The sequence below is a fragment of the Marmota monax genome, unplaced genomic scaffold, assembly GCF_021218885.2.
Source record: "Marmota monax isolate L192 unplaced genomic scaffold, Marmota_monax_Labrador192_F-V1.1 WCK01_AAM20220418_F8-fsc00086, whole genome shotgun sequence".
NCBI classification, from domain to species: domain Eukaryota; kingdom Metazoa; phylum Chordata; class Mammalia; order Rodentia; family Sciuridae; genus Marmota; species Marmota monax.
The window spans coordinates 4,467,263-4,492,119 of record NW_026693086.1 but is presented as its reverse complement, the minus strand read 5'-3'; the positions used below and the strand labels follow the sequence as shown (position 1 = coordinate 4,492,119).

The 24,857-nt window shown below is 57.4% G+C and overlaps 1 protein-coding gene across 3 annotated transcripts in view; it reads right to left on the bottom strand.

Annotated features, from left to right (window-relative positions):
* Katnip (katanin interacting protein) overlaps positions 1 to 24,857 on the bottom strand; it is a 143,049-nt gene that overhangs the window by 90,263 nt on the left and 27,929 nt on the right. For all 3 annotated transcript variants that reach the window (XM_046454569.2, XM_046454568.2, XM_046454571.2), the window contains one exon: positions 6,098 to 6,174. In XM_046454569.2, the coding sequence (XP_046310525.1) occupies positions 6,098 to 6,159 (62 nt within the window). In that variant the 5' untranslated portion in view covers positions 6,160 to 6,174. The remainder of the gene's footprint in view (positions 1 to 6,097; positions 6,175 to 24,857) is intronic.

Here is a 24,857-nt window from a genome sequence, read left to right as displayed (position 1 = left end):
TGCCACGGTTCTGGGGCTCAAATGCACCGCCCCCCCCCGGGGCTGACACAGAAAGGAGGCCGTTCCCTGCCACGCACTGCTGGGTCTCAGAGACCACCACCTTTGTGCCCGTTTACATTGTGTGGAGAGCAACAGTTTATCAGACGGGTGACTAAACGGGCCTAGGGTGGACGCCCCTGTGGGAGGCCTCTCATGTGACACGGCTCATCAGGAAACAGCCTTTGCCACACGGGGCAGCCTAGTTTTTTTTTTCTTGAGTGAATATGTGTTCCCGGTCACCCCCAATATCTCAGGTGCCACCATTTCACGCCCCAGGGGAGGCTGAAATACGTCAGCGGGGGCGCTGGCTCATGATGGGTGATATGATGTCACACCCCTTGGCATGAGTGTGGCCAGGTCTCCGGGTGAGCTATCCCTGGGCCCCCGCCTCACATTTCACACCTGGCCTTGACACACTCCTGACACTGCACTACCACCAACCACACCATGTCCTTGTCAGCCCTGCCAGAACTGCGGCCATGGGAGCCACACTCTGCAGGGCCTACCCAAGCACCTCCACACCCACAGCTTGGCCAGATTGACATAGAAAACCAATGGTCAGGGCTAGAAATATGGACCTGCCAAGTCAGAAAAAGGTACACTTTCAAAAATAACTGCAATCAGACAGGTGCGGTGGCGCACACTTGTAATCCTGGCAGCTTGGGAGGCTGAGGCAGGAGGATTGCAAGTTCAAGGCCAGCCTCAGCAACTTAGTAAGATCCCAAACAACTCAGTGAGACCCTGTCTCAAAATAAAACATAAGAAGGGCTGGGGATGTGGCTCAGTGGTTAAGTGCCCCTGGGTTCAATCCCTGGCACCAAAATAATTAATAATAATAATAATAATAGCAATCACATAAAAGGTGACCACTGCGGGGATCTGGTCAGCCAGGCAGGGAGCTGCCCCGCTTCCCTCCCCTGGGCCTCCCCAGGGTCTCCAGGCCTGAGGCCCTGGGGAGGCCCAGGGGAGGGAAGCGGGGTGGCTCAAGATGCCCATCTGCGCAGCAGCACTCCTGGGTGTCACTTTGTCACCCCCACTTAACAGATGAAAAACTGAGGTCCAGAGAGGACCAGCTACTGGCCCAACATCACCCAGCTGGTTGGTGGCAGGGTTAGGATACAAGTTTAGGCGATGGCTAAATCAGAGTTGTTACCCAAACAAAGACCTCTTCTAAGTTGAGGAGATGATGCTGAGACGGGCAAACTTAGCCATTGCTGGAAACTCACAGAAGGTTCTTGGAAGAAAGACGGAAACCTAGCCAACGTCATACACCTGGTGCTGCCCGGCAAGCTCCCGCCAGCTGGTTACTCCCGAGATCCACCCTGGGCAAGGAGACGGCTTCAGACAAAGCCCTGAAGGCCGCCCAAACTTCCAACCCAGGGAGGGAGAAGTCGGGGTGTCGTGGAGACGTAATAACTGCCAAGACCCGGTGGAAAGACGGGGCTGTCTGTGACCTCTCTACAGGCTGGGGGTGGGGGGGACGAAACGATACAAAGGGCCTAGGTACAAGTGTAAATTTGGGGGCAAAAAAAGCGTCTGTGGGCCCAGAGAGGACGGTGACAGACGGAGACTTCAGTCTAGGGGGAGGCAGGCGTGGCGCGGGGGCGATGTCTTTGTTTTCTGTTTAAGTCCCTGTAGCGGGTCACACATCCATCTTGTCATCACGGTGGCAGGGGCATTTATTAGGACTGCTTATCTCCTGCCAGCTGGGAGCCTGGGAGGCGCCTGATTGTTAGGCAACAACAGAAACAGAGGCAAACACAAGTCACCGGGAGACGCTGTCCCCAGATGCCAGGCAGCTCGGGGAGCAAGGGATCAAGGGATGCTGGCCCTGCGCGGTGGAGGGAGCTGCCCGCTGCCCTCCCTGGGCCCAGGGCCTCTCAGTTGCAGCCTCCCGTCCTGGGACCTGGGGCTGGGCTGCACGTGCGTCTCTGCTCAGGCAGGATGATTTATGAAAACGTGGATTCATGAAGCTGATAAATTAGGAGACAATTATTCAGACGGTGAAAGGAATTGCTAAAGGAACGCCCCACCCCCTGTAGCCAGCGCATCAGTGACAGTCAGGTGGCATCAGGGAAAAGGACTCTCTCAAAAACTGATGGGCTACTTTGCATAAAAAGCTGTCCAAGGTGGGGGATTTGGATAAATCTGATCGGTTCCCGCCCCGTCCAACACCAGCCCCCGGCTGGCAGGCCTGTGATCAGCAGCTCAGGAGGCAGGAGGATCATGAGTTCAAGGCCAGCCTCAGCCAACGCGAGGCCCTAAGCAGCTCAGTGAGACCCTGTGTCTAAATAAAATACAAAATGGGGCTGGGGATGGGGCTCAGTGCAGAGTGGCCCTGAGTTCAATGCCCAGGACCAAAAAAATCCCAGGCCTGCCCACCAGCTGGCCACGGCCTCGAGGCTCTCCCACGACCCCTGTCACTATGGACATGTGCTACGGCTTCGTCTGCATGCTTGGCTCTTGTCCCTCCTTTTCCACCGAAGGCGAGCGCCTGGGCACGGGCATCGTCCCGCCAGCGGTGCTGCCTACAGCGAGGACCGCAGGACGCTCTCAAGGGCTCCTTCTAGAACCAGCCGCCCAGGGAACTGCGGGCCTAGCAGGGAACGCAGAGGAGCACCCGACCCACGGCTGGCGCCCACCGCGGGCACACCACAGCCGCGGGTCCCACCTCATGCTCATGGTGGCCTCTGGGTCACCGGCACCCAGGGCTCTAGTGCCCAGTGGGGAGGCGCAGGCCCCAAGTTCAGAGTGCAGGGCCCAGGGCGGTGGGGGAGCAGGGCTGGGCGCGGGCCCTGCCGGAGCTGGGGGCTTGGGGAGCGTCCCCTCCTCAGGGCCAGCAGCACAGGGACATGGTGAGGACACAGAAGCACAAAGGGCAGCTGCACTGTTGCTCCTGGGGCCGCAGCGTGGGGGATGGGGCTCCTGACTGAACTGTGGTCCCTGGGCCATTCGAGGCCCAGGACTGAGGTCCAGCCACATGGCTCTCGGGACCTTTGTTACCTCAATCTGAGGGTCAGCTCTCTGCCTGTGGCCTGGGGAGAAGGCGAGTTTGAGATGAGGAGCGGGGAGAACGGCAAACGGTGACCTGGGCACAGGCTGCCCGTCCCCTGCGTCCTTCAGTGGGTGAGTTTAAGGGTGAGCCTGCCCGAGACCCAGGGCCAGGGCAGCCGCCCGCGCTCGCCCGCCCCGCCCCCACTCTGCCTCCGCAGCGGGCTCAGGGGACAGCGGGCTCCCGGCTGGGACTCAGGAGGGGGCAATGAGCCCAGCTCTGAAGGACATGGGGGCAGGGCCGGGTCCTGCAGGACCCGCGCATCCTCCAGACGCCGCCTCAGAGCGCGGGCCGGGCCGGGTGGGGACCCTGCTGCCCACCAGGGCCCGAGTCCTCCTCTGGGCACCCAGAGTCCATGCTGACACCTCCCGGCCGGCGGAGGACACCATGGGGTCAGTGACGACCGCACCTGGGGCTGGCCCGAGGCCCCGGGCGGGTCCCGCCTCCCTTCCTCCTGCCTGGCCCTCCTCTGGGGCAGCGGGCCCCTCCGCCCTGGGCACGCTTTCCTCTGACAACCCTTCCCAAGGACCGGACGGCCATCGCTGTCCATCGGGTCTGGTGAACAAAGCTGTGTCCCCCATGACCCACGGCAGCCCCTCTGCCGTCCCCCCTTCAATGCCCTGACCTTTCCAGCCACCCAGAGCTTAGCCCTTGGGTCACTCTGGTGGCCCTTTCATGACTCCCGCTGGGCGTGATGACACCCTGCATGCGGCTGGATGACCTGTGACCTGGGACACAGGACAACTTTCTGCTGCTTCAGGTATGTCCACACACAGACCTGGACTTCCGTGGGAAAAGCCCACTCCTCTTGCTCCAGTGGCTTGGGGGGGACTGACTCTGCGCCTGCCTCAGTGACCCCTCCCCAGACGTGGGGGTGGGGCCCATGGCAGCCTCAGCACTTTCTCTAAGAGGACTGGGAAGAGGTGGGATGTAAACCGAGGCTTCCTGGTGGTCCGAGCCTTGGCCAGGGAAGTCCCCACCTGAGAATGACCCACAAAGGGAAAGAGAGGAAGAGATGGAGAATGACTGACTGCAGTGACATAGGGCAAGCCCCTGGACCCTGCCACACCTGAAACCTTGATTTCATGAGCTATAAGTTTCCTACTTGTTGAATCCACTTTTCTTGGGCATCCTCCCTGTGCCAGGTAACGCTGGGCCCTGAGAGGGGCTCGCGAACATCCTGCTGAGTGACTGTCAGAACAAGGTCATCTGGTGCCCGCTTGCTCCCTTCTGGGGTTCCAGGCAACCCCGCTGAACAGTGGGGTGTCATCTCCCCGAGGCCTGAGTAAGGCTCAGACACTGGTTTTCTGCCGTCCGTAGACCTGGTCTCCAGGTAAATTGGTTCAGTCCCTACTTAGTAACGCAGGTGGCTGGCAGCTCGGGGGTTCCCTCTCTGCGGTTATGTATGACGACAGAGTGTGGCCAGCTGCACCACCTCTCAGCTTGCGAGAGACCGTGGTGTCCCCTCCGTGGCGCCCACTTGGTCCCCTGTACAATGGGCGTCATCACCCGTCTGCCTGGCTGGTTGGACATGTCGGGCTGCGGTGCCGGGCACGGGTTTGGACTCGGCAAAGTGCCCCCGAGGCCCCCACCCATGGCCGGGACTCCCCCTCTCCACGGCTCGCGGGAAGACCTTTCACCCAGCTCCGCCTCTCGTTTCCTGCCACCAGACGCTCCCTCCTGGTAACAGCCCCAGGTGGCCATGCTCAGTGCCCACGGGCTCCGGCTGCCTGTGGCGCTGACCTTGGTTCTGGAAACCCTCCCGCGGGCTCGGGTTGGCACCTCTTTGGTGGCACATATTGACCCCCCGATTCATGAGGAACAATTTGCTCATAAGGAACTGTGACACTGTCCCCACGGGTCCCGTGGAGATGATGAAGCCATCACCCCCGTGTCCATGGCCCCACCCGCCAATGACCCTAAGAGCCACCGCGGCCTCACCGGGGGCCTTCCGCTGTTCCAGTTTGAGGTCGCCCAGGATGGGGGGAGGTAAGGGCGCCTCCTGGGCACCAGGACACTCTCCACAGAGAGGCGCCGTCACTAGGGGGCATCTGGGTGGGAGGGCGGGCGTTGCCATAGAAACAGGGCTCTTACTGGATGCCAAACTCGGACGCAGGGGACTACCCTGTGCCACGAGAACTTGCTCCACACAGTGCGCCACCAGGGGCCCTGGTGACACATACCAGAGTCCAGCCAGGCTGACGAGACCTAGAGCCACCTGCAGGAGGACAGCCTCCCGGCGTCCCCTGCCCTCCCCCAGGGCACAGAGGCCCCTGTGCCCTGCCCTCCTGGCCCGACTGGCCTCCCGCTGGCACTTTAATGTGGACACGTCACCAACACCCTAAAGCCCAGGGGATTTCACACAGATTCTGGCAAACCTGGAGGACCTGGACCCTGTGGCCCATGTCCCCACAGAGGACAACTGGCCTGAGCTGAGCAGCGTGGGTGGGACAGCTCCCGGTGCACTGTCACCTCCAGTCAGCCTCACCTCCGCCCAGCCCAGACCCACACGGTGCTTGGCTCTGCGGAGGGACCCAAGGAGGGACACACGCAGGCCACCACAGCTCTTCAGACCCACCACCCCTCTGACCTTGACCTGAGAGGTTTCGAGGAGTCAACATCGGCCCCACTGACCCTCGACACAGAGAGAACCGAGTCCACCTTGACGTAACACAGGTCAGGTGTCACGGGCTGTCACAGCCTGTGCGGTGGCAGCCTGGGCTGCTGAGGTGACTGTGGCACAGTCCCTGCGGCCTTCTCCCGACACTCACGGTCCCCAGAACAGAGGCCCACGGCCGCCCCCTCCCCCCCACCAAGCAGGCTGCCCAGGCTCCGTCACAAGATGCAGTGGCCTCAGCGAGGGGAGGGACAGGGCTGGGGCTGCAGGGGTAGCCCAGCCCTGAGCGGGGACGCGGCCCCCCCCGGCTGACACAGGCCCGCGTGCGCTGACAAACCTGAACGGGTCTCTATGTGGCTGGACGAGGGCCGCCGGGCGGCTGCACTTACCGGTTCCTCTGCTGAAGCAATATTAAATACTCATCGTGCCTCTCATCAAAGTCTGTCACCATGTCCTTAGTGTCACCCTGAAAGGAAGAAACAGAGCGGTGTGACACCGGAATGCAGGGACGCCTTCACTGAGACCAGCGCTGGCTGCGCGCACCACCCGGGAGGCCGAGAGGCGGAGGCCGAGAGGCAGAGGCCGGGCTCCCTGGGCGCGTCGCTCGGGCGACCCAGGGCCCCAGAGACCGTCTGAGGGCCCAGAGGGCCTTCGACACGCGCAACTTCCACCGTCGACCAAGGGGCTGGTTCCCGGGCTGGCTCCTGTCCATTCCTCGTGTGCCTCTAAAGTCAGGGGCCTGCCCTGCCCTGGGCCTTAGCCGTCTCTTCTCTCAGCGCTCATGACGTAGGGACTGGACTGCGTGTCCAGGGGCCACCCAGGCCAGCTGTTCAAAGGGGACCTCGTGCTCTCTCGGCCACTGCAAGAGGAACGCTGCTTATCACACACACCGCGGCCGTTACAGAAACAGACGCCCTGAGAGCGAGGGCCGTGAGGGGACAGCGGCCATCGGCACCTCCACCTGTGGAGACAGGGCTCTGTGGGAGACCCCTCGGGGCCCTGCTTCCTTCCTGCCTCTGAAGTTCTCTGTGCTCCTCCTGGGTCAATCGTCATGGAGCTTCCCTTGGCCACAGCCGAGTCCAGGTTTAGGGGTGGAATGACCAAGTCCGCCTGGAAGGAGCTGCCCTCTTTCCCCTGGGGAGCTGGGCAGGTGACGTGCGGCCTGCAACTGCCTGAGAACAAAGCCAATTAAAAAGACAGCAGATCCAAGAGACGGAGAGACGCAGGTTCCTAACGACACCATTTGAGTCCCTGGGTCCACCCAGGCCTGAAGAATGATCTGGACGATACATTCGTGGCTTTAAAACTCCAGGTGAGCCTCTGTGCTCTCTTACAGATTTTAAGTAATAAACCATGATCTGACCACCAGAGACAAGCCCTGATACAATTATCACTGCTTTATGGAGGAACGATGAACGCGTGATACCTAGATACACGTCAAGTGACACACGCATGCGCCAGTCAAGCCTCGGTTATCATTTGATGATATTCCTCTGGATGCTCTCCTTTGCTCACAGCGTACACAGACGTCTGCACACACACGCACACACACAGACACACACGTTCTTGTAAACAAAAAGGAGGTCACACTACAGACATATAATCTGTAAAAAGCTTTGTGATTTGCTGCTTCTTATATAACTTTTTGACAAGAGATGGATTAAAAATACAGTGTCAACTTGGCGTTGGTCACGAGTGACAGAGATCAAGATCTCTGTAATTGGCAAATACAGCATTTGGAACAGAAATGCAGTTTGTGTCAGAATCCTTCTGATCATCAGGGGAAGGAGAAAAAGAAAGGAATTTCCACCATTCTCTTCTTATAGTCCCCAAATCTATTTTAACCCTATTAGTCTACTGGAACCCTCCCTCAGGGGGACCTGGGCCCACCTCAGATGGTCCCCACCCTGTGATGGTTTGGCTTTAGCGATGCACAACTGTTCCGTCTTTCAATTTCAGTTCAGTGTTCACTGAATTCCACTTGGTTAGGAACCAGGTTTTATAGATGGTGTGAGATGGTCTCACCCAGATGAAGGCTGCTGTTCAACGTCCCAGCAGGTTCACGGCAGGCGGGGCTAAGTCACGGTGGTTGCTGGGTTAGGTTTATCAGATGCATTTCCTTTTTCTTTCTTTTTGGTACTGGGGATTGAACCCAGGGGGGCTTAACCACTGAGCAGCATCCCCTGCCCTTTTTAATATTTTAGAGACAGGGTCTCATTAAGTTGCCTAGGGCCTCACTAAACTGCTGAGGCTGGCTTTGAACTCGCGATCCTCCTGCCTCAGCCTCCTGAGCTGCTGGGATTTCCAGGCCAGCGCCAGCGTGCCCAGCCTAAGTGCGTTTTCAATAACGGTATTTTCAACTTTGATGGGCCTATTGGGGTGTAGCCCCCTGTAAGTGGGGGCGCCCTGTGTAATGCTCTTCTCTCCTCCTCCTCGGTGGCTCTGGGCTGTGGGGACTTACTGCTGACCTCCCCTTCCCCACTCTCGACTTTGGCAGTGCTGCTTCTGGTGGCCCTTTGCCTGACCTCTGCTGTGCATGGTCAGTGTCTGTCTGTCTCCTTCTGCCTTCACATCTCCCTCCAGTTACAAAAAGTGGGGTCCTCTGGTGGGGATCCCAGAGTCACTCCTAGGGCAGCTGAGGGCCCGATGCCCCCCTCCCCCGCGTGCTGTAGGCCCCGGACGCTGCAATCTGCTTATCTTACCTCTCCCCTGACCCCCTCTCTCCAGAGCCACGGGGAGAGGACACACTGTGGCCACCTCTCCTCGTCTCCTGACGTCTGTGGCTCCTGAGCCTCCCTGGGCCCTGCCAGCTAACCTGGCCAACCAGGACCGTGCCATCGTAAGAAAGGGTGATCTCAGAACGTTACCAGAATCATTTAAAGACAACTGGCAGTAGTCACTGGCTCCCTGACCTCTCTGGCTTCCTGAGGTGCCCACGCAGGCTGCTCTGTCCTCCCCTGGCTCTGGGAACCCGCCTCATCCTGGGTGTTTGGAAGGCACAGGAGGCCTCAGCCCTCGGGAGCAGCGGCTGCAGGACACTGGCTCTGGGGAGAAGGCTCAGCGCCATCCAGAAGGACAACGTGTGTGATGAGGACCATTCACGGGGCATTTCCATAGACAAGAGTCTCCTTCGATCCCAGTCGCCGTGGTCATTATTGCTCCATTTAGCAGACAAGGAAATGCATCTGTGCATCTTCCCGGAACACAGATCCCTCCACCGCAATTTACATGACCATTTTGAAACACCGAAATGACCGCGGATACATTATGGAATGGAATGAAACATTTGATGGCATTTTTAGAAGAAATAGGGACTTCAAAGAGTCCAAGTCTGTGCTGGGCTGGCCTGGCCCTCTCCCCACCCGCCAGGGTGAGCATCTAACTCTCCTGCGCCAGGAAGGAGATGTCATTAGGAAGACTGGAGGGACAAGGCCAGCCAGACAGCCTTGCTGCTTCTCGAATGCTGATGTGACAGAGCACCTGGGCGTGCGGATCCAACTCCGCGGGCCTGGGAGGGGCCCGGGAGGGGCCCAAGGGCACAGTTCACATGAGCTCCTGGTCTGGCCTGGGGACCACACTTAGAGGAGCGAGGCCCGCACTAGCCAGCGTGACCCCTCGCTCTTCTCCTGACCACCACCCGGTCAGCTGGTCTCTGAGCTGGCCTGGGGAACATGAGCTCCGAGTGCTCCCTCGGCTCCACGTCACAATGCGGCCACCTCGCTTCTCTGTCGATACAGTCAGTGGGTGACGTGGGACCTGCCTGCTGTGGTTTGGAAATACATGGCTCAGGATGATATCTGGGCCCCAGGGTAACAGCACGGGAGGTGGTGGGACCCTACGAGGTGTTTGGGTCGTGGGGGCTCTGCGTGCTTGAGGGGATGGGTGAGGCTGGGATGGGCCACGCCTGCAGGAGGGAGCAAGCACTCATTCTCCCGAGACTGGTCAGCTTCTGTGAAGCGGGTTGTCACCCAGCCGGGCTGTCCCTAGGATCTGCGTCTTTCTCCCAGGCACGTGCTTGCCCTTCTGCTTTCTACCATGTTCTGTTCTCTTCCTCCTGGCTCCTGGGCTGAGGCCCACGGTGTGTGTATGAGGCAAGAGCTCTGCGCTGAGCCACATCCCAGCCCCCCATTCCACCATGTTCTGCTGCTCCTTGCTGGGAGCTGTGGCCATGCCCTTTGGTCTCCCCACGCTCCAGAACCAGAAGCCAAATAAATTTCTTTTCTTTATACATCACCCAGACACAGGTATTCCACTATAGCAACAGAAGACAGACTAAGACAGGGTTAAATGTAGAGTGGAGGTCATAACAGTGGGAAGGACTTAGTAAAGCACCCATCACTTATAAAGTTCTCGAGATGACCCCTCATTAGTCACATCGACACTTACAGAACTTTGTTACTGAGAGAGTATGAATCCCAGCCCCTGACACCCCACCTGGTGCCCGCCCCTGACCTGCCTCCTGAATTACCTTCCAGTCTCCAAAGATTCTCCAGGGGCCAGCTCAGTTCCAAAGTCCCCATGACCCCTCCCTTGCCACCCTCACCCCCATCCCTTAAGTTCATCTCCAAACCCTTCAGTTAGTGTTAAATTATATACAATGCACTGGGAAATGGCACAGAATTAAGTGAACATTGTTAGCATCTACATAAACTGCTCACTGATTATCTGGGGATTTGGAGACTTGTGTGTGTGTGTGGGGGGGGGGATCCTGAATTCTATTTACCTCTCCTGAGCCTCAGTTTCCTTATCTGCAAAAAGGGGATATTCACACTGTCTACCTCACGGGGCTGCAATTGAATCAACTAGAATAAAAGTGGAAGTAGTTTAGGATCATTTTCCTTCTTGTTTTTCTCCCTTTTTAAAATTCAGTTTTATTTATTTTTTAATTTTTTGGTACTGGGAACTGAACCAGAGGTGCCCAACCCCTGAGCCACATCCCAGCCCTTCTTATTTCTATTTTTTATTGTATTTTTTTATTTTGAAACAGGATCTCACTAAGTTGCTGAGGCTGGCCTCAAACTCGTGATCCTCAGGCCTCAGCCTCTAGAGTTGCTGGGATCAGAGGCGTGGGCCACCGCACTGGCCCTGGTTCTTCTTCTTAATCCCCACCTTGGATCACAGATTCCTGGGGGGCAGCCTGCAGCATGGGGGAGGGGCAGTGCAAGGGGAGGCTGGGCTTCACAGTGGCTGAAGTTGATCAAGCACTTTCCACGGGCCAGGCCAGGCCCCCCGACCCTTTCCACGGCCACGCGCCTGGTGGGGCTCAGTGCGCCTCCCTCGCAGGGCGCTGCATTTTGCTGAGGCTTTAGTTCCTTGCTTACAGAACGAAGGTAGGAAAACCTAAGCCACCAGCAAAGGCGTCACCTCCCTGCAGAGGGCCCAGTTCATCCCCACTGTCTTCCATGGACATTCATCAGGTGCTTGCTGTGTACCTATGTGACAGTTCTCCTGCCCTGCCCTGCCCTGCCCTACTCACCCCATCCTGTCCTGTCAACCAGGGCCCCATGCCCACGAGGCTCTGCTCTACCACTGAGCTAGATTCCTGGCCTGCAAATAGGTCAGCAAGAGCTCTGGCCTAGTGCACATTGGCCCATGCAGAGGCCATGCGGCGTAGCCACTGATCGGGTTGGGTGGCACTTTAGGGGTAGCCCCAGTGTCGTAGAACACAGTACTGAACCCTGGACAGACAGCGCTTTACATCCTTTCTTTGTTAGCATAATTGCTCTTGCACTTTGGGACCTTTATTAAATACAAGAAGGACTATCTGAAGACGAGCATGCGGTGCTGTCAGAGCCCATCAGATAACCAGATGGCTCCTGAGTCTCCTATGGGCAGGTAGCGCACACAGTGTGGACACACTGCACAGAGGAAAGATGGACGTTCCAGGAAGGAAGGAGCGAGGGCATGGGGTTTAATCCTGCTACTCTGAATGGCATGTGACTTAGAACTTATTGTTTATTTCTGCAACTTTCCATTTAATATTTTTGGACTGTAGCTGACTGCAGATAATTGAAACCACAGGAAGAAAACTTCAGATAACGGGGAACCACTGAACCCCAAGTTGGACTGCTTCTCCCCCATCTCCTCTCCCAGGCTGGGCCACAACCCCCGTGGGCCTTCCGAGGCTGCCCTCATCCCTGCAGGCTGCTCCCCGACACAGCTGGGGACCTGATGAAAGGTGACTGGAACTACACTGTCCCTGTGCTCCTATCTCGCGTGGGCTCCTCACCAGGACAGCCACCCAACAGCACTGAGCCTCTGCTCCCACCTCTGACCCCCCCCCCCGGGCTCCAGGGCCCTAACGCCCACCTGCCCCCACCTCAGGGCTCCTGACCCTCCTTCCTTCCGCCTGGAGAAAATGCCCAGATCCCTCACTCCTTCAAGCCTGGCCAGTCCTTTCCTCCTCAGCGAGGTCTTCCTTGGCCACCTGTTTAAACTGTCAGCCCTGAGCAGGTGACGACCGCTGATTCTCAGTGCCCGGCTGTCTCAATGGCTAACGACTCACCGACTACGCCTTTCATTCACCAGAGTGGAAGCTCTAGGAAGGCAGAGGACTCGTCCCTCCGAGGCCACAGAACAGCGCCGGCAGACAACGGTGCCCTCGTAAGTATTGACTGAGTGAAGGAACATGAGAGGTGACATCTGAGCTGGAATCTGAGGGCCAACTGGGCAAAAAGAAAGGGAGAGGCCTTCCAGGGCGCAGAAGCTGCCAGTGCGGAGGTGCAGGGGCTGGAAACGCACGCCACGTGCAGGGACGGACAGAGACCGGGTTTGCCTGGAGCCGCAGGTGCTGGGGGGGACGGTGGGGGATGGTGGCGGGGGGCAGGTGGCACACAGCGAAGGGTCTGCGGAGCCAGTGCTGGCCCCAGAGAAGTGCAGAATTTTCTCAATGGCCATATTATTAATTCTCCCTGGGGAAAAACTGGAATTGGAAGAAACGCCAAGAATTAGTTGTAATTAGACACTCAGCAGAGGCCCCACTTGAAGGCTCGTGTATTCCTTGGGGCCAGGATATTGGGGTTCTCCTCGACGTGGCTGATCGGAAGTGCTGAAGCCTGGGGTGCGTCTGTGACTCCCAGGAACGAGCAGCTGGGAGCGTAGTGTCACCTTCTAGGGCTTCACAATGACTTTGCAAGGGTCGGGTCCCAGCAGAGAAGAACAATAACTCACAGTGGGGAAAGACGAGGCCGTGTGTACCCCTGTCCAGGGTCCAAAAGTCTGGTAACTCCAGCCCAGCGCCTCCCCAGAGCCACACGGTAACTGAGGGACAATTCAGTAATGGCAACGCTAATGCTCTGGGTCACGGGGCTCCGTAGGTCACTTCAACTGCCCTTTCCCAGGCCCTCTCTACGTGCTTATTTAATTCCCACAACGAGCCCTAGGACCATCCTCCCCATCCTACAGTCGAAGAAACTGAGGCTTTAGCTGACGCGAACTGCCTGAGGGCCACAAAACACCTGCCCAAGGGTGACACCAACCTAGGGGCAGCAGAACTGAGGACAGAGATAGAAACCAGATCCTCCTAACAGTGGTTAGCCCCTATATCTAGCCATGCCTGGAGCCAACTCTGTGTGGAACTTCTCAGTCCCAGGAGCTAACACACTGCCTTCTCTTCTCAAGCCAGTTTGAACGTGTGTGATTCACACCCAGGTTTGAGGCAGTCAAGTGGAAGAACTGAGTCTGAATCCAAGTGCGTGCTGTGGCCAACAGCTCAGGGGAGCCTTTAGGACTAATGATACTCTGAGGAAGCTTCTTTGTTTTGCGGCAGTGCTGGGCCTCGCACACACTGGCAAGTGCTGTCCCGCTCAGCCCCAGCCCCAGCCCCATGACTTTTGGTTGTTCGTCTGTTGTTTGCAGTGCTAGAGACAGAACCCAGCGCCTGCGTAGGCCAGGCCGAGCTCCACTGCTGAGCACACCCCTCGCCCAGAAAGAAGGTTCTTTTTATTTTTCCTCGGTACTGGGGACTGAATCCAGGGATACTCAACCACTGAGCCACGTCCTACACCCTAGCCCTTTCTTAAAAAGGTACTTTTTAGTTGTAGATGGACACCATGCCTTTATTTACTTTTATGTTGTGCTGAGGATTGAACCCAGTGCCTCACACATAGGAGGCAGGGGAGATCCACCACTGAGCCACCATCCTGCCCCTTCCTAGTCTTTTTATTTCTATTTAGAGACAGGGTCTCGGATAAGTTGCTTAGGGCCTCACTAAGTTCCTGAGGCTGGCCTCGAACTTGAATCCTCCTGCCTCAGACTCCCAAGTCACTGGGATATAGGTGTGAGCTCCAGTGCCTGGCTCACGATTTGTTTTTGTTTTTGTTTTTTTTGTACCAGAGCTAGAACCCAGGGGTGCTTAACCACTGAGCAACATCCCAGTCCATTTTTTATTTTTAATTTTGAGACAGGGTCTCACTAAGTTGCTGAGGTTGGGCTTGAACTAGTGATCCTCCTGCCTCAGCCTCCCAAGCCACTGAGATTACAGGTGTGCACCACGGTGCCAGCCAGGCACAATGGATGCTCTTAATGGCTCTATGCCCACAACAAAAGATGACTCAAATAGATCTTATAGTGTAAAGCTCCCACTCTTTCTTCAAAACCCACCGCGTGCAACTGCTTTCCCAGCGACTCTGTATATCCCAGGGCTGTGTCGTTAAGTCTTGGCTGAATGCAAAAAGACTTTGTATTTGCTAACCTATCAGACTTGCTTCCATCCACAAAGAAGGAACGATAAATACTCTGCATTCAATATGCCTGTGTCCCAAACAGAAGCCCCACCATGAGGCCCTAAACCAGTGGCTGATACTGCCCCCTGGAGTTGGAACAAACAAAACACCTCACAGCCCGGAGTGGGCGTCCGGAGGAAATATCACGGCTGTGTACCGCCAGATGGGTAACCAAGGGCAGAGGCTGGGTTATTTTTGGAAAATCTTAGACTTACACTCATTATCACCTCTCCTGCTGTGTACTACTATTTATCGCTACCAATACAATACATCCCGTGAGGTTCTCTCCTTAGTTCAGGGTTTAGAGATTATCCATGCAGATCTCGAATCCTAGATTTCCTCCTGGACTCCAGGTCACAGTACGCTGTATTTTTAAAAAATGTTTCCCCCTCAGCTATCTCAGGAATCATTTTTAAAATATAACTGATAGGAAATAATTAGCATTTTTTATTGTCAGAAAAGTTTTCTAATAAAATTGCATTGTGCATTGTAAATTATCTTCTTGGCTGGTGAATACGGGTTTGTGAATTCCTGAAGGAGCTTGCTCTAAACAGGAAACTTTAAACGCTATAAATGGAAATCATTAGTGCTTGCCATAAACCAAAGGTAACTGCAGATGTAAATACGGAGCCACTGAAATAGGAGATGTTTACGGAGCCACCTCCGAGGCATGGGGGGGTGTGCAAACCGACACTGGCCCCTCCTCACTCACACCCCAAGTCTGTGCTGGGTCCAGGGGCTCAGAGCGCAGCTAGCAGAGACTCCCACACTCACCGAGTGCGGCCCCTGCACGGGCACTGATCTCAGGTGCTGTGGACACAGCAGTGGCACATGCAGTCCACATCCTAATGGAACAACCAGGTGACTTTACAAAGTCAGACCCACAGGATGGCAGCCGGAGATGGGTGCCATGGAGACAGGCAGGCAGGGACATGGGGGTGGCAGGGGACAGGATCCACTTGCCAGTGGCTCAGGAGGCCTCCTTGGCAAGGGCGCATTCAAGGGGCACTGAAAGCCAGGAGGAGGTGATCTGGGGGAGCCAGGAACGACAGCGCCCAGGCCAGGGGAGCACCCTCAGTGTCACTGGGGAGGGGTGCGGAGGCCAGAGAAGCTGTCACGGAGCTCGAGAGGCAGGGCCTGGAGGGCTGGGGCGGGGGGCTGACCTGGCCAGCCTCTGGCGCCCCTGCAGCTCGGTGGGAGGCCTTTGGCCTTACACGGAGGCCACCTAGAAGCTACTGGAGGGTTTGGCAGAACTGGCGTCATCTCACCCAGGTGTCAAGTGAGTCCTGAGTCAAGAAGGGCCGAGGGCTGGAGAAGCACTGCAAAGGGCCTGTGGCAGGAGGCCGAGGCGGCGGCCTCCCAGGAGAGCCCACGGGGGCGGGGCTGCCACACACAGCCTCTGCCCCCTAAGGAGGGGGGTGCTCCTTCTACCCTGGGCAGCTGCAGAGCAGCCTCTGCTGGCAGAGCCTCCGAGTCCTGCAAGACGGCCCTCGGTCCGCTAGGACGAGGGGCCGCAGGGTGAAGTCCCCAGTCTGTTTCCATCTGCCCGATTTTCATCAGGACCTTTCCTTCCAGGGGAGAGGGCCTCCCGCCCAGCACAGGTATCCCCAGGAGCCACCCAGGCCCTAAAGGGGAAAGAAACGAGGGCCTCCTCCTGTGCCTCCTGCAGATGCCCCCTGGGCTCCTGCTGGACGGGCGCTGGGCTACGGCTGCAGAGGCCACCTCCTGCGTATCCCAAGGGCGACCCAGTGCCCTTCCTCTTCAGTGGGTGCCCTTGCTGTCTCCCTGCCCGGAACGTCCCCTCTGTGAGGCTGAGCTGGTTTGTGCCCTGTCCTCTCTCGGGGCCTCTCCTGACTATGTACCCCACGAGCCCAGTCCTCAGCCCTTACCCGGGCTTCTCTAAAGCACCTGTGTTTTCCCGTCCCCCTCAGGAGGCTGGACGCACGTGGGCAGGCACGGCGCACACTCCGGCACTGCCCCGTGGGTCGCGGCAGCTCCTGGCGCCCAGGAGGAGCCATGAGGTACCTGTGGGGAGGAAGGAAGGGGGAGGGAGGGATGAACGGAGGGAGGCAAGATCCTGCTCTCAGAGAACCAGGTGAGGAAACATGGAGGCAGCTGCTCCAACGCAGCGCAGCAGGCACCTGGAGGTGCAGGCAGGTGGCGGCTGGCACTGCTCTGCGGGGCCTGGTCAGGAAGAGCTCCGCAGGAGACTGGGTGCGGGCAGGGGCTGCAGGAGGGAGGGCGGTGTCAGGGAACAGCTCCAGGGGACCCCGAGCCCCTGGGGGCTGGGGTGGGGTGCTGGGGTGGGGGTGGAGGAGGGACCCGGCAGGTGGGCTTCAGCCCAGGGAGGGCCAGTCCCACCTTCACAGTGACAAGGAACCTCACTCCTGGTCCGGGGGGCACAGCAGAGTTCTGGGGCCCCAAATTGGCTTTATGCTCAAAAATGAGTCTGGTTATTTTCCACACAAGACAACGCTGGTCTGAGAATTGAGAGGTGCCAGGTAACGTGACGCCCCTGTGCCACCCCCTCCCTGGCCACTGAGGGCTTCATTCCTCCCCGCCCTTGCCTGGCTGCCTTCTGGCAGGTTCCAGCCAGGAGGTGCTCCGCGATGTGCTGCCTCACCTCAGGCCAGAGGAATGGAGCCGGCTGGCCACGGACTGACCTCCCCTCCTCTGAGGGGCTCCTGTTAGGTATTTTGGTCACAGCAACAAAAAACTGACTAAACCAAATGGAATATTCTCCGGGCCTCATCTTAGCTCCTTTTCTGTTGCTATAACAAAATACCTGAGCCTGGATGCTTTACGGTGAAGACATGTACCTGGCTCATGGCTCCAGAGTCCCAAGAGAGTGACCCCAGCCTCTGCTCAGCTGCTGGCGAGGGTCTCACGGTGGGAAGTGGGAAAGTGAGTGACCTTGCGCAGCAGACCCCGCAGAGAGAGGAGCCAGGAAGCTTCATGACGCCCTCCTTCAGGTGGCAAAGCTACCCTTGAGGGGATCACGGGGATCCCCCACAAGGACGGCTCCCTGACACCCGGCTCTTGGGGGCTGCTCCTCAGCGCTGCTCCCCTGGAGGTGGAGTCTTAGTGGGGTCACCACCCCAAACCACAGCAGCCCCAGGAAGGAATGAGGCCGCGTCCAGGCTCCAATAGGGACAAGCCTCAGCAACATGATACCAAGTGACAGAGGCCAGCCACTGAAGGCACAGGCTGTAGGACTCTATTCTTATGAGATGTCTAGAAGGGGCCAATCCAGAGACGGAAATGGGGGGGGGGCGGTTACCAGGGAAGGAGGGGGGGGACCCGCCCTCGGTCCAGGTCCCCCTGGACAGAGGTGCCCACTCTGAATCAGCTGGTGGCCATGGTGGCGATGGCAGCACCACCCATACACACTGGCCGGACACTTTAAAACAGGGCATTTTGTTATGCGGATTACGTACCAATAAAAATATTAAAAAATGAGATGGATGAGCGCCCACCACGTGGATAGAAATTGCTCAGAGGCCGAGAAGACGGGCTCCATGGCGCTGGCGCCCAGGACGATGCCGATTAGAAACATTTGGTTGTTCCTGAATATGGGGCAGGTTGAACGCAGGTGGCCCCAGCTCCCTGCGTTGACACCGCAGAGGGGACACCCGCCGGAAACCCCACAAGGGATAGAGTGAGGCTCTGGATTTGGGAAGGATCCCGACTTCCCTTTGCCGTGAAGGACATTGAGCCAACGCCTCTGACTGGCTGGGGCCTGTGGGGGGACACTCAGCGCAGGCGACCAGGCTGTGACGGTCACACCTGGGCTGTACACCAGCCCTTGAAAGCTTTGCCACAGTGGCAGACGAGGAGTGGCACCAGGCTGGAGGCAGAAGGCAGGATCCAGGACGTGGCCAGGGAACGAGGGGGTGGTGGCAGAGGAGTCCCTGCAGAGCTACTGGTGTTTGTCACAGAGACTGGGAGCCGGCGAAGCTGGCGAGGAGGCCTGGGATGGGGGCTGTGGGGAGGGGACAGGGGCCAGCTGTGTCTAGGAGGGAGGGAGGCTGGGACCTCCTCAGCCCAGGGTGGCCCGCTCCTCCCAGAGCGGCCACAAGCTCCGTCCTCCCGGCCTCCTCCTCTCCCTCCAGCCTGCAGCGCCAGGGGCTGGGCCAGCGCGCCCAGGGGCAGGTCGGGAGCCTGCGGCAGATGAACTAAAACAAGAAAAACCAACAAAACAACAACCAGCAGCATCCGGCCTCCATGTACCCAGACCTGCCCCATGCCCTGGAGCCCACCCAGAGGAAGCCACACGGTGCCCAAGGAGAAGGGACAACGTGCCAGGCAGAGGCCCCATGTGTCCTCCAGCTGGGGACTGTCCAGCCCTGCTTCCAGGCTTGGGAGCTGACAGCCCTTCTCCCGCCCTGAGGCTCTGCCTCGCCTCTGGCCTGGGGCAGTGGACCTGGCCAGCCCTGGACCTGACCAGCCCTCCTTCAGACAGATAGAAGATTAAAAGAGCCAGCAAACACCAGGCGTGAATCCCAAGACCGCAGCCCCGGGACGGCAGGTCAGAAAGCCGCTGCACAATGGTGACTCATGACACCAAGGTACAACAGCCCCCAAGCTCCCCAGATGCCACTTTTATTCTTTGCAGTCCTGGGACCTGAACCCAGAGCACTCTCTGTACCTCTGAGTCACACTCCCAGTCCTTCTGGTTTTTGATTTGAGATGGTCTCCCTATGTTCCTGAGGCCCCCTGAGGTGCTGAGGCCGGCCTGGAACTTGTGAGGCCCCTGCTTCGGCCTCGTGGCTGCTGGGCTCCCAGGGAGCACCATGACACGAGCTCCGGGTGTATTTGGGTACACTCAGGTATGTACACACACACAAAGAAAGGTCTAGAAGGTGGCAGCCAGGCTTCTCCAGCGGCAATGGTTACTCCAGGCCAGAGGTTGGGGAGAGAAGGAGGTAGGGAAAGACAGGGGTGAGCAGAAGGGACTAGAAATGGTTTTTATTTTCAAGGAAGCCATTCTCATTATTATCCCACAAGTAATCACCTTTTCCAACCCTTCCTCCCTCCCTCCTCAGAAAAGGAAAACAATCAGGCCAGGCACCGTGGCGCCCACCTGTGATCCCAACCACCAGGAGGCTGAGGCAGGAGGATCTCAAGTCCAAGACCAGCCTCAGCATTTTAGCAAGGCCCTAAGCGACTTAGCAAGACCCTGCCTCAAAAACAAAATCAACAAATTAAAAGGGCTGGGCACGCGGGATGGTGGTAGAGCACCTCTGGGTCCGGTCCCGGGGGGACAGTGTCCACTTCATGCTTTGAATAGAGCCTTGCTGCTCTGCCCTTGGGACTATTTCTAAATGGTCAGGTTCTTTCTCTTCCTCTCTCCTTCTCTCCAGCTCAGGGACACAGGATGACTCTCCTCCCACCTGGGCAGAGCTTCCTGTCCAGGAGCACGGCCTTCCCACTGCAGGAGGAAGTCACCCAGACTTGGGGACGGCCCCAGAAGGTCTCAGAACTGACCGTTTCCCAGGTTAGCCAGACAGAGAGCACCTGGAGTGAAGGCTCGAGTCACCTCCTTAAAACCCCCTGGGACAGGAGTCCCCTGTGCTTCTCTTTTGCGAGCAAACCAAGAAAACGTTTTCCTGTTTCTCAAACCATGTCCTGGTCATTGAATGGCATCGAAGGCCAGGTCTGAGCTCTCAGTTACACCAGTGCCAAAAAGAAAGAGGGAAACTATCCTCAGTGTTCAACCCCCACCCAGACCCCGCCTCGGGGGCTCCTCCCCACTGCAGGCTCCCCCACCCCTGCCCGCAAGGTCCTGTGAGCTGGACACCACTCGGGATGATCCTCAAACCTGCATACGCAACGGCCATCTTTCTGGTCCTCAGACCAAAACTTGAGGTCCTCTGGGGCCCCTCCTTTCCTCTCCCAGACACGCCCCACCCACCCCACACCCAATAGGCTGACCTTCCCAGGGCCGGGACCTGCCCCTTCTCAGCAGCCCTGCTGCTGTCCCCAGGCCAAACCACCAGCACCCCTTTAGGGCTCCCCAGGGGCCTGGTGCCCCTGCAGCCTGCTCTCCACCCCAGGAGCACAGCCTGTGAGAAGCTGCAGGTTTGACTTTCAGGGTGGCTCCCCCTCACCCCAGCAAAAGCCCTCACCCTTACAAATGGCTGCAGGCCCAGTGTGACCTGACCGAGACCGTCCTAGTCTCTCACAACCCAGCCCAGTTCCTGCCCCTAGGCCCCACTGCCCCTCCCCCAGCTCCACAGGGCTCCCCACTTCTCTCCTCTCCGCGCACCCATCAGCCGGGCCTTCCCCAGGCCCCCAGGCCCTGCCCGGCCCCCACCTGCCTCTCTGTTGTCCCTGATGCGCTTCATGCCTTTCTTATTTGCTGACAGTCGGCCTCCAACCCCGAGGACATGGAGTTCAGGACCGTGAGGCTCTGAGGGGCCCACGGAGGGTCTCCAGGCCTGGGCCAGCCCAGGGCACCACAGGTACTTGAAAACACCCCCAAGTTCATGAACGCACGTGCTCGCATGCCTGTGCCATGAAGTCCCCGGCCCCGCCAGCCCCAGTGACCCGAATGCTACTCCCGCTGCACAGGGAGTCGTCCAAGGGGACGCGACGGAGCCAGAACTTGACCCCAACTCTACAGGACTCCAGAGTCTGCTCTTGTGCCTTTCAGGGTCACGTCCCTCCGTGAAACGTGGGTTCTGAGACACGGCGTCAACTGAGTCGTCCAGAAAGAAGTACCAAGGACCTCTGCACCCTGGCCAGGGGCTGAACTGTGGTGACGACACACGGTGGGTCCCTCGCCTGAGTCAGTGGCCAGTCCTCAGTGACACACAGTAGAGCCAGCCTGGGCAGAACGCTCACCGAGCTGCCCCAGAGACCCAGGGCCATCAAGCCCGGCTCCTCCCACCCAGGCTGCGCGCCTGGGGCCTCACTTCCACTTGTCAATGTGCAGCTATCCTCTGTGTCACCCTGTCCTGTGAGCCAGCGGGTCACAGCACTGAGTCCTGGGAGTCTGGTCAAGACAGACCCTGCCACCGGCCGTGGCTGACTGGACCAGACCCAGGGAGTTTGGATTCAGAGATTTGGGCAGGGTCTGGCGACTCTCTTGGAAGGGGGAAGTGAATTGAGGAGTCACTGGTGGGGACTCTTCTCTGCCAGGTGAACTGAGAAAAAGAGAAAGCTGGACTGGGGCGGTGACACAAGCTTGTAGTGCCAGTGACTCAGGAGGCTGGGGCAGGAGGATCCCAAGCTCAAAGCCAGCCTCAGCGAGCTAATGAGACCCAGTGTCAAAAATAAATAATAAAGTAAAATAAAAAGGGCTGGAGACACAGCTCAGGGGAGAGCCTCTGGAGAGCTCGTTTGTACCAAGGAGGAAGAATGACACCGGAGCAGAGGGCCACGGGAAGAACTGAGAGGCGCCTCCTGGGACCTGGGACCAGGAGGGCTCCGGCTGCCCACGTCACCTGATGCGTCCCTGCCCTTGGCTTCTTGGAACTGGCCGCTCCCTCTCAGAGCTTCATGATGAAGTCACCTGTCCTTCTGCCGCTGCAGCTAGGTCGAGTTTATTTTTTTAACCGAGTCCTAAGTAATACGAATACCCTGCAGAGCTGCTCTAAGAAATACAAGTAACACATGAAAAATGGTTCCTCGGTGTCTGTCCCTTGGTCAACGACACCCACTGTGGTCACTAATGTCGTTGTTGTGATCAAGCCACAAGGACATGCTAATCCAGGACCTCGGCCAATTAATCATCCTACCCAGTCGTCTAGATTACTCTTCCTGGGAAGGGGGGCACGCGTGGGCTCTGTCCTTGTCCTATCCCAGGCCATAATTTTATCAATGGCTGTTTATTAAGTCTGTGGATGACATTCAGATGAGGGACACTTGGAAAAACCTCGGTGACAGATTCTGAGTTCAGATCAATTTCTGTGGGCTCCACGGTGGACCTTTACGAGGCGGATAAAATCCACATGGACAAGGTCAAGGTCCCAGGCGGCAGAAGCCTGGGAGGGAAGCGTGGCCTGGGGAAAGTTCCGGGACAGAGACAGAGCACTGGGCTCAGGTGCTTGGCATGGTGACAGCTGGTGTGGTGGCCTCAAGCTCCCACCCAGGGCACACACGGTGGCACGCTGGGACCTGGAGAGAGGAAGGGTACTGACAAGCATTGGCACCTGCTGGGTGCCAGGCCCCACCCCCTGTCAGCTGACCCTCCCATTGACCCAGTGAGGTGGCACCCTTGTCCTCATCCTCACAGCACAGGGAGGGTGCCAGGCTCCGAGGTGGAGCCCAGCTCTCAATGGGCAGTGCACCCCATTCCACAGGGGACCAGTGCGTAGCTGGAACGTTCTGTCTGGTCCCAATTCTGTCTCATTTTAGAGGAAAACGAACTTGTCCAGATGCAGGTGACCAGGAAGGTGAAACCCTACCAAGAAGTCACCCTGAGAAGGGATGGAGCTGGGCAGACCAAGAGCAATCGGCACATTGTCCTCTCCCACCCACGCATGTCCTCAGAAAGGACACCTGCGAGGACGAGGAGGGGCAATGGCAGATTAAAAATGTGGAGAAGTCCCCAAGGAGTGGACGGACGGCAGACAGAACCGGAACAAGACAAAGAGACACGGGCAAAGCAGAGGAGGCGCTGTCCAGGCAGAGGGTGGCCTGGGCGGCTCCAAACCAAGCTCATGAGCCCAGGGAGGGGCAGGCCTGGGCAGAGGGCGGGAGAGTCCCCCACCTGCAACACCAGCCTCTGAGAGCCATGATGGTGGCCACTGGGACAGAAAGGACACGGATGGAAGGACAAGGGAGGCCCTGTGTTCAGAAGACAGGCCACCACCACCACCACGCTCTCGCGACAAGTCCTCCCCTCTGCCACAATCGCTGTGGCAAACTAAGAAGACACGGTACCCCCCAGGGAGTCCCACCTGGGTCCATCCACAGGAATGGGACCCAGTTAGAATGAGAGTCATTCCACGTTGGTAAAGCCACATCAAAATGTGAGGGAGGGAGGGAGGGAGGGAGGGAGGAAAGGGTACCCACCGAGCAGAAAACAGGCCACCTCGGTACCCCTAGGTGTATGTCCACAGAGCACCAAGGCTCCAGGAAAGCCTGCACTAGGGAAGTGGGGGCCGTGTGATGAGTAGAACAAATGACAACCAAGGACTGGAGTGTGGCTCAGGGGGAGGGAGACTGTCTGGAAAGCACAGGCCCTGGGTTCAAGACCCAGCACTGCACACACACACACACTCACACACACACACACACACTCTCTCTCACACACACAAACACACACACACTCACTCTCACACACAAACACACACACACACACTCTCACACACAAACACACACACACACACACTCTCACACACAAACACACACACACACACTCTCACACACACAAACACACACACTCTCACACACACAAACACACACACACTCACTCTCACACACAAACACACACACACACACACACTCACACACACAAACACACACACGCACACACACACACAAACTCTCTCACACACACAAACACACACACACTCACTCTCACACACAAACACACACACACACACACACTCTCACACACACAAACACACACACGCACACACACACACAAACTCTCTCTCACACACACAAACACACACACACTCACTCTCACACACAAACACACACACACACACACTCTCACACACACAAACACACACACGCACACACACACACACACTCTCACACAAACACACACGCGCACACACACACTCTCACACACACAAACACACGCGCACACACACTCACTCTCACACACAAACACACACACACGCACACACACTCACTCTCACACACTCACACACAAACACACACACACACTCACTCTCACACACAAACACACACACGCACACACACACACTCACACACACACAAGAAAGAACAACCAAAGAACAGAGAAAACAACGAAGCAGAGAGATTTTAAATGTGCCCGACAGTGTCGGAGGATTTGACAGGGCCTTGCAGTCTGTTAAGGGAGAGAATCAATGAGAAATTACAAATAAAAGATGTTAATCATCAAAATGAAAAAAACATCAAAAGATGCTGGAGGAAACACTGACAAAGACAGATAGGAGATCAGTGACGTGGACGATCAGGCAGAGACACTCACCCAAACACAGGAGTGGGGACAGGGAGGACTGGCGAAACGTAAAAGGCCATTCACGCTATTGGCAAGGCTTTAGAGAGACGGGCTTCCCCAACAGAGGTACAGATTAAGATTCCCTCACAAGGTTATTTACAGATTTCTTGCCACATAAACCAAATAAATTCCTATTATTTAGGTGAAGGGTCAAGAAATTACAATCACAGGCTGAATGTGGCCACTTTTTAAAATAAAGTTTTATTGGCACACAGCCACACTCACTCATTTACATATTAACTAGGGCTGTTTGCACTCAGT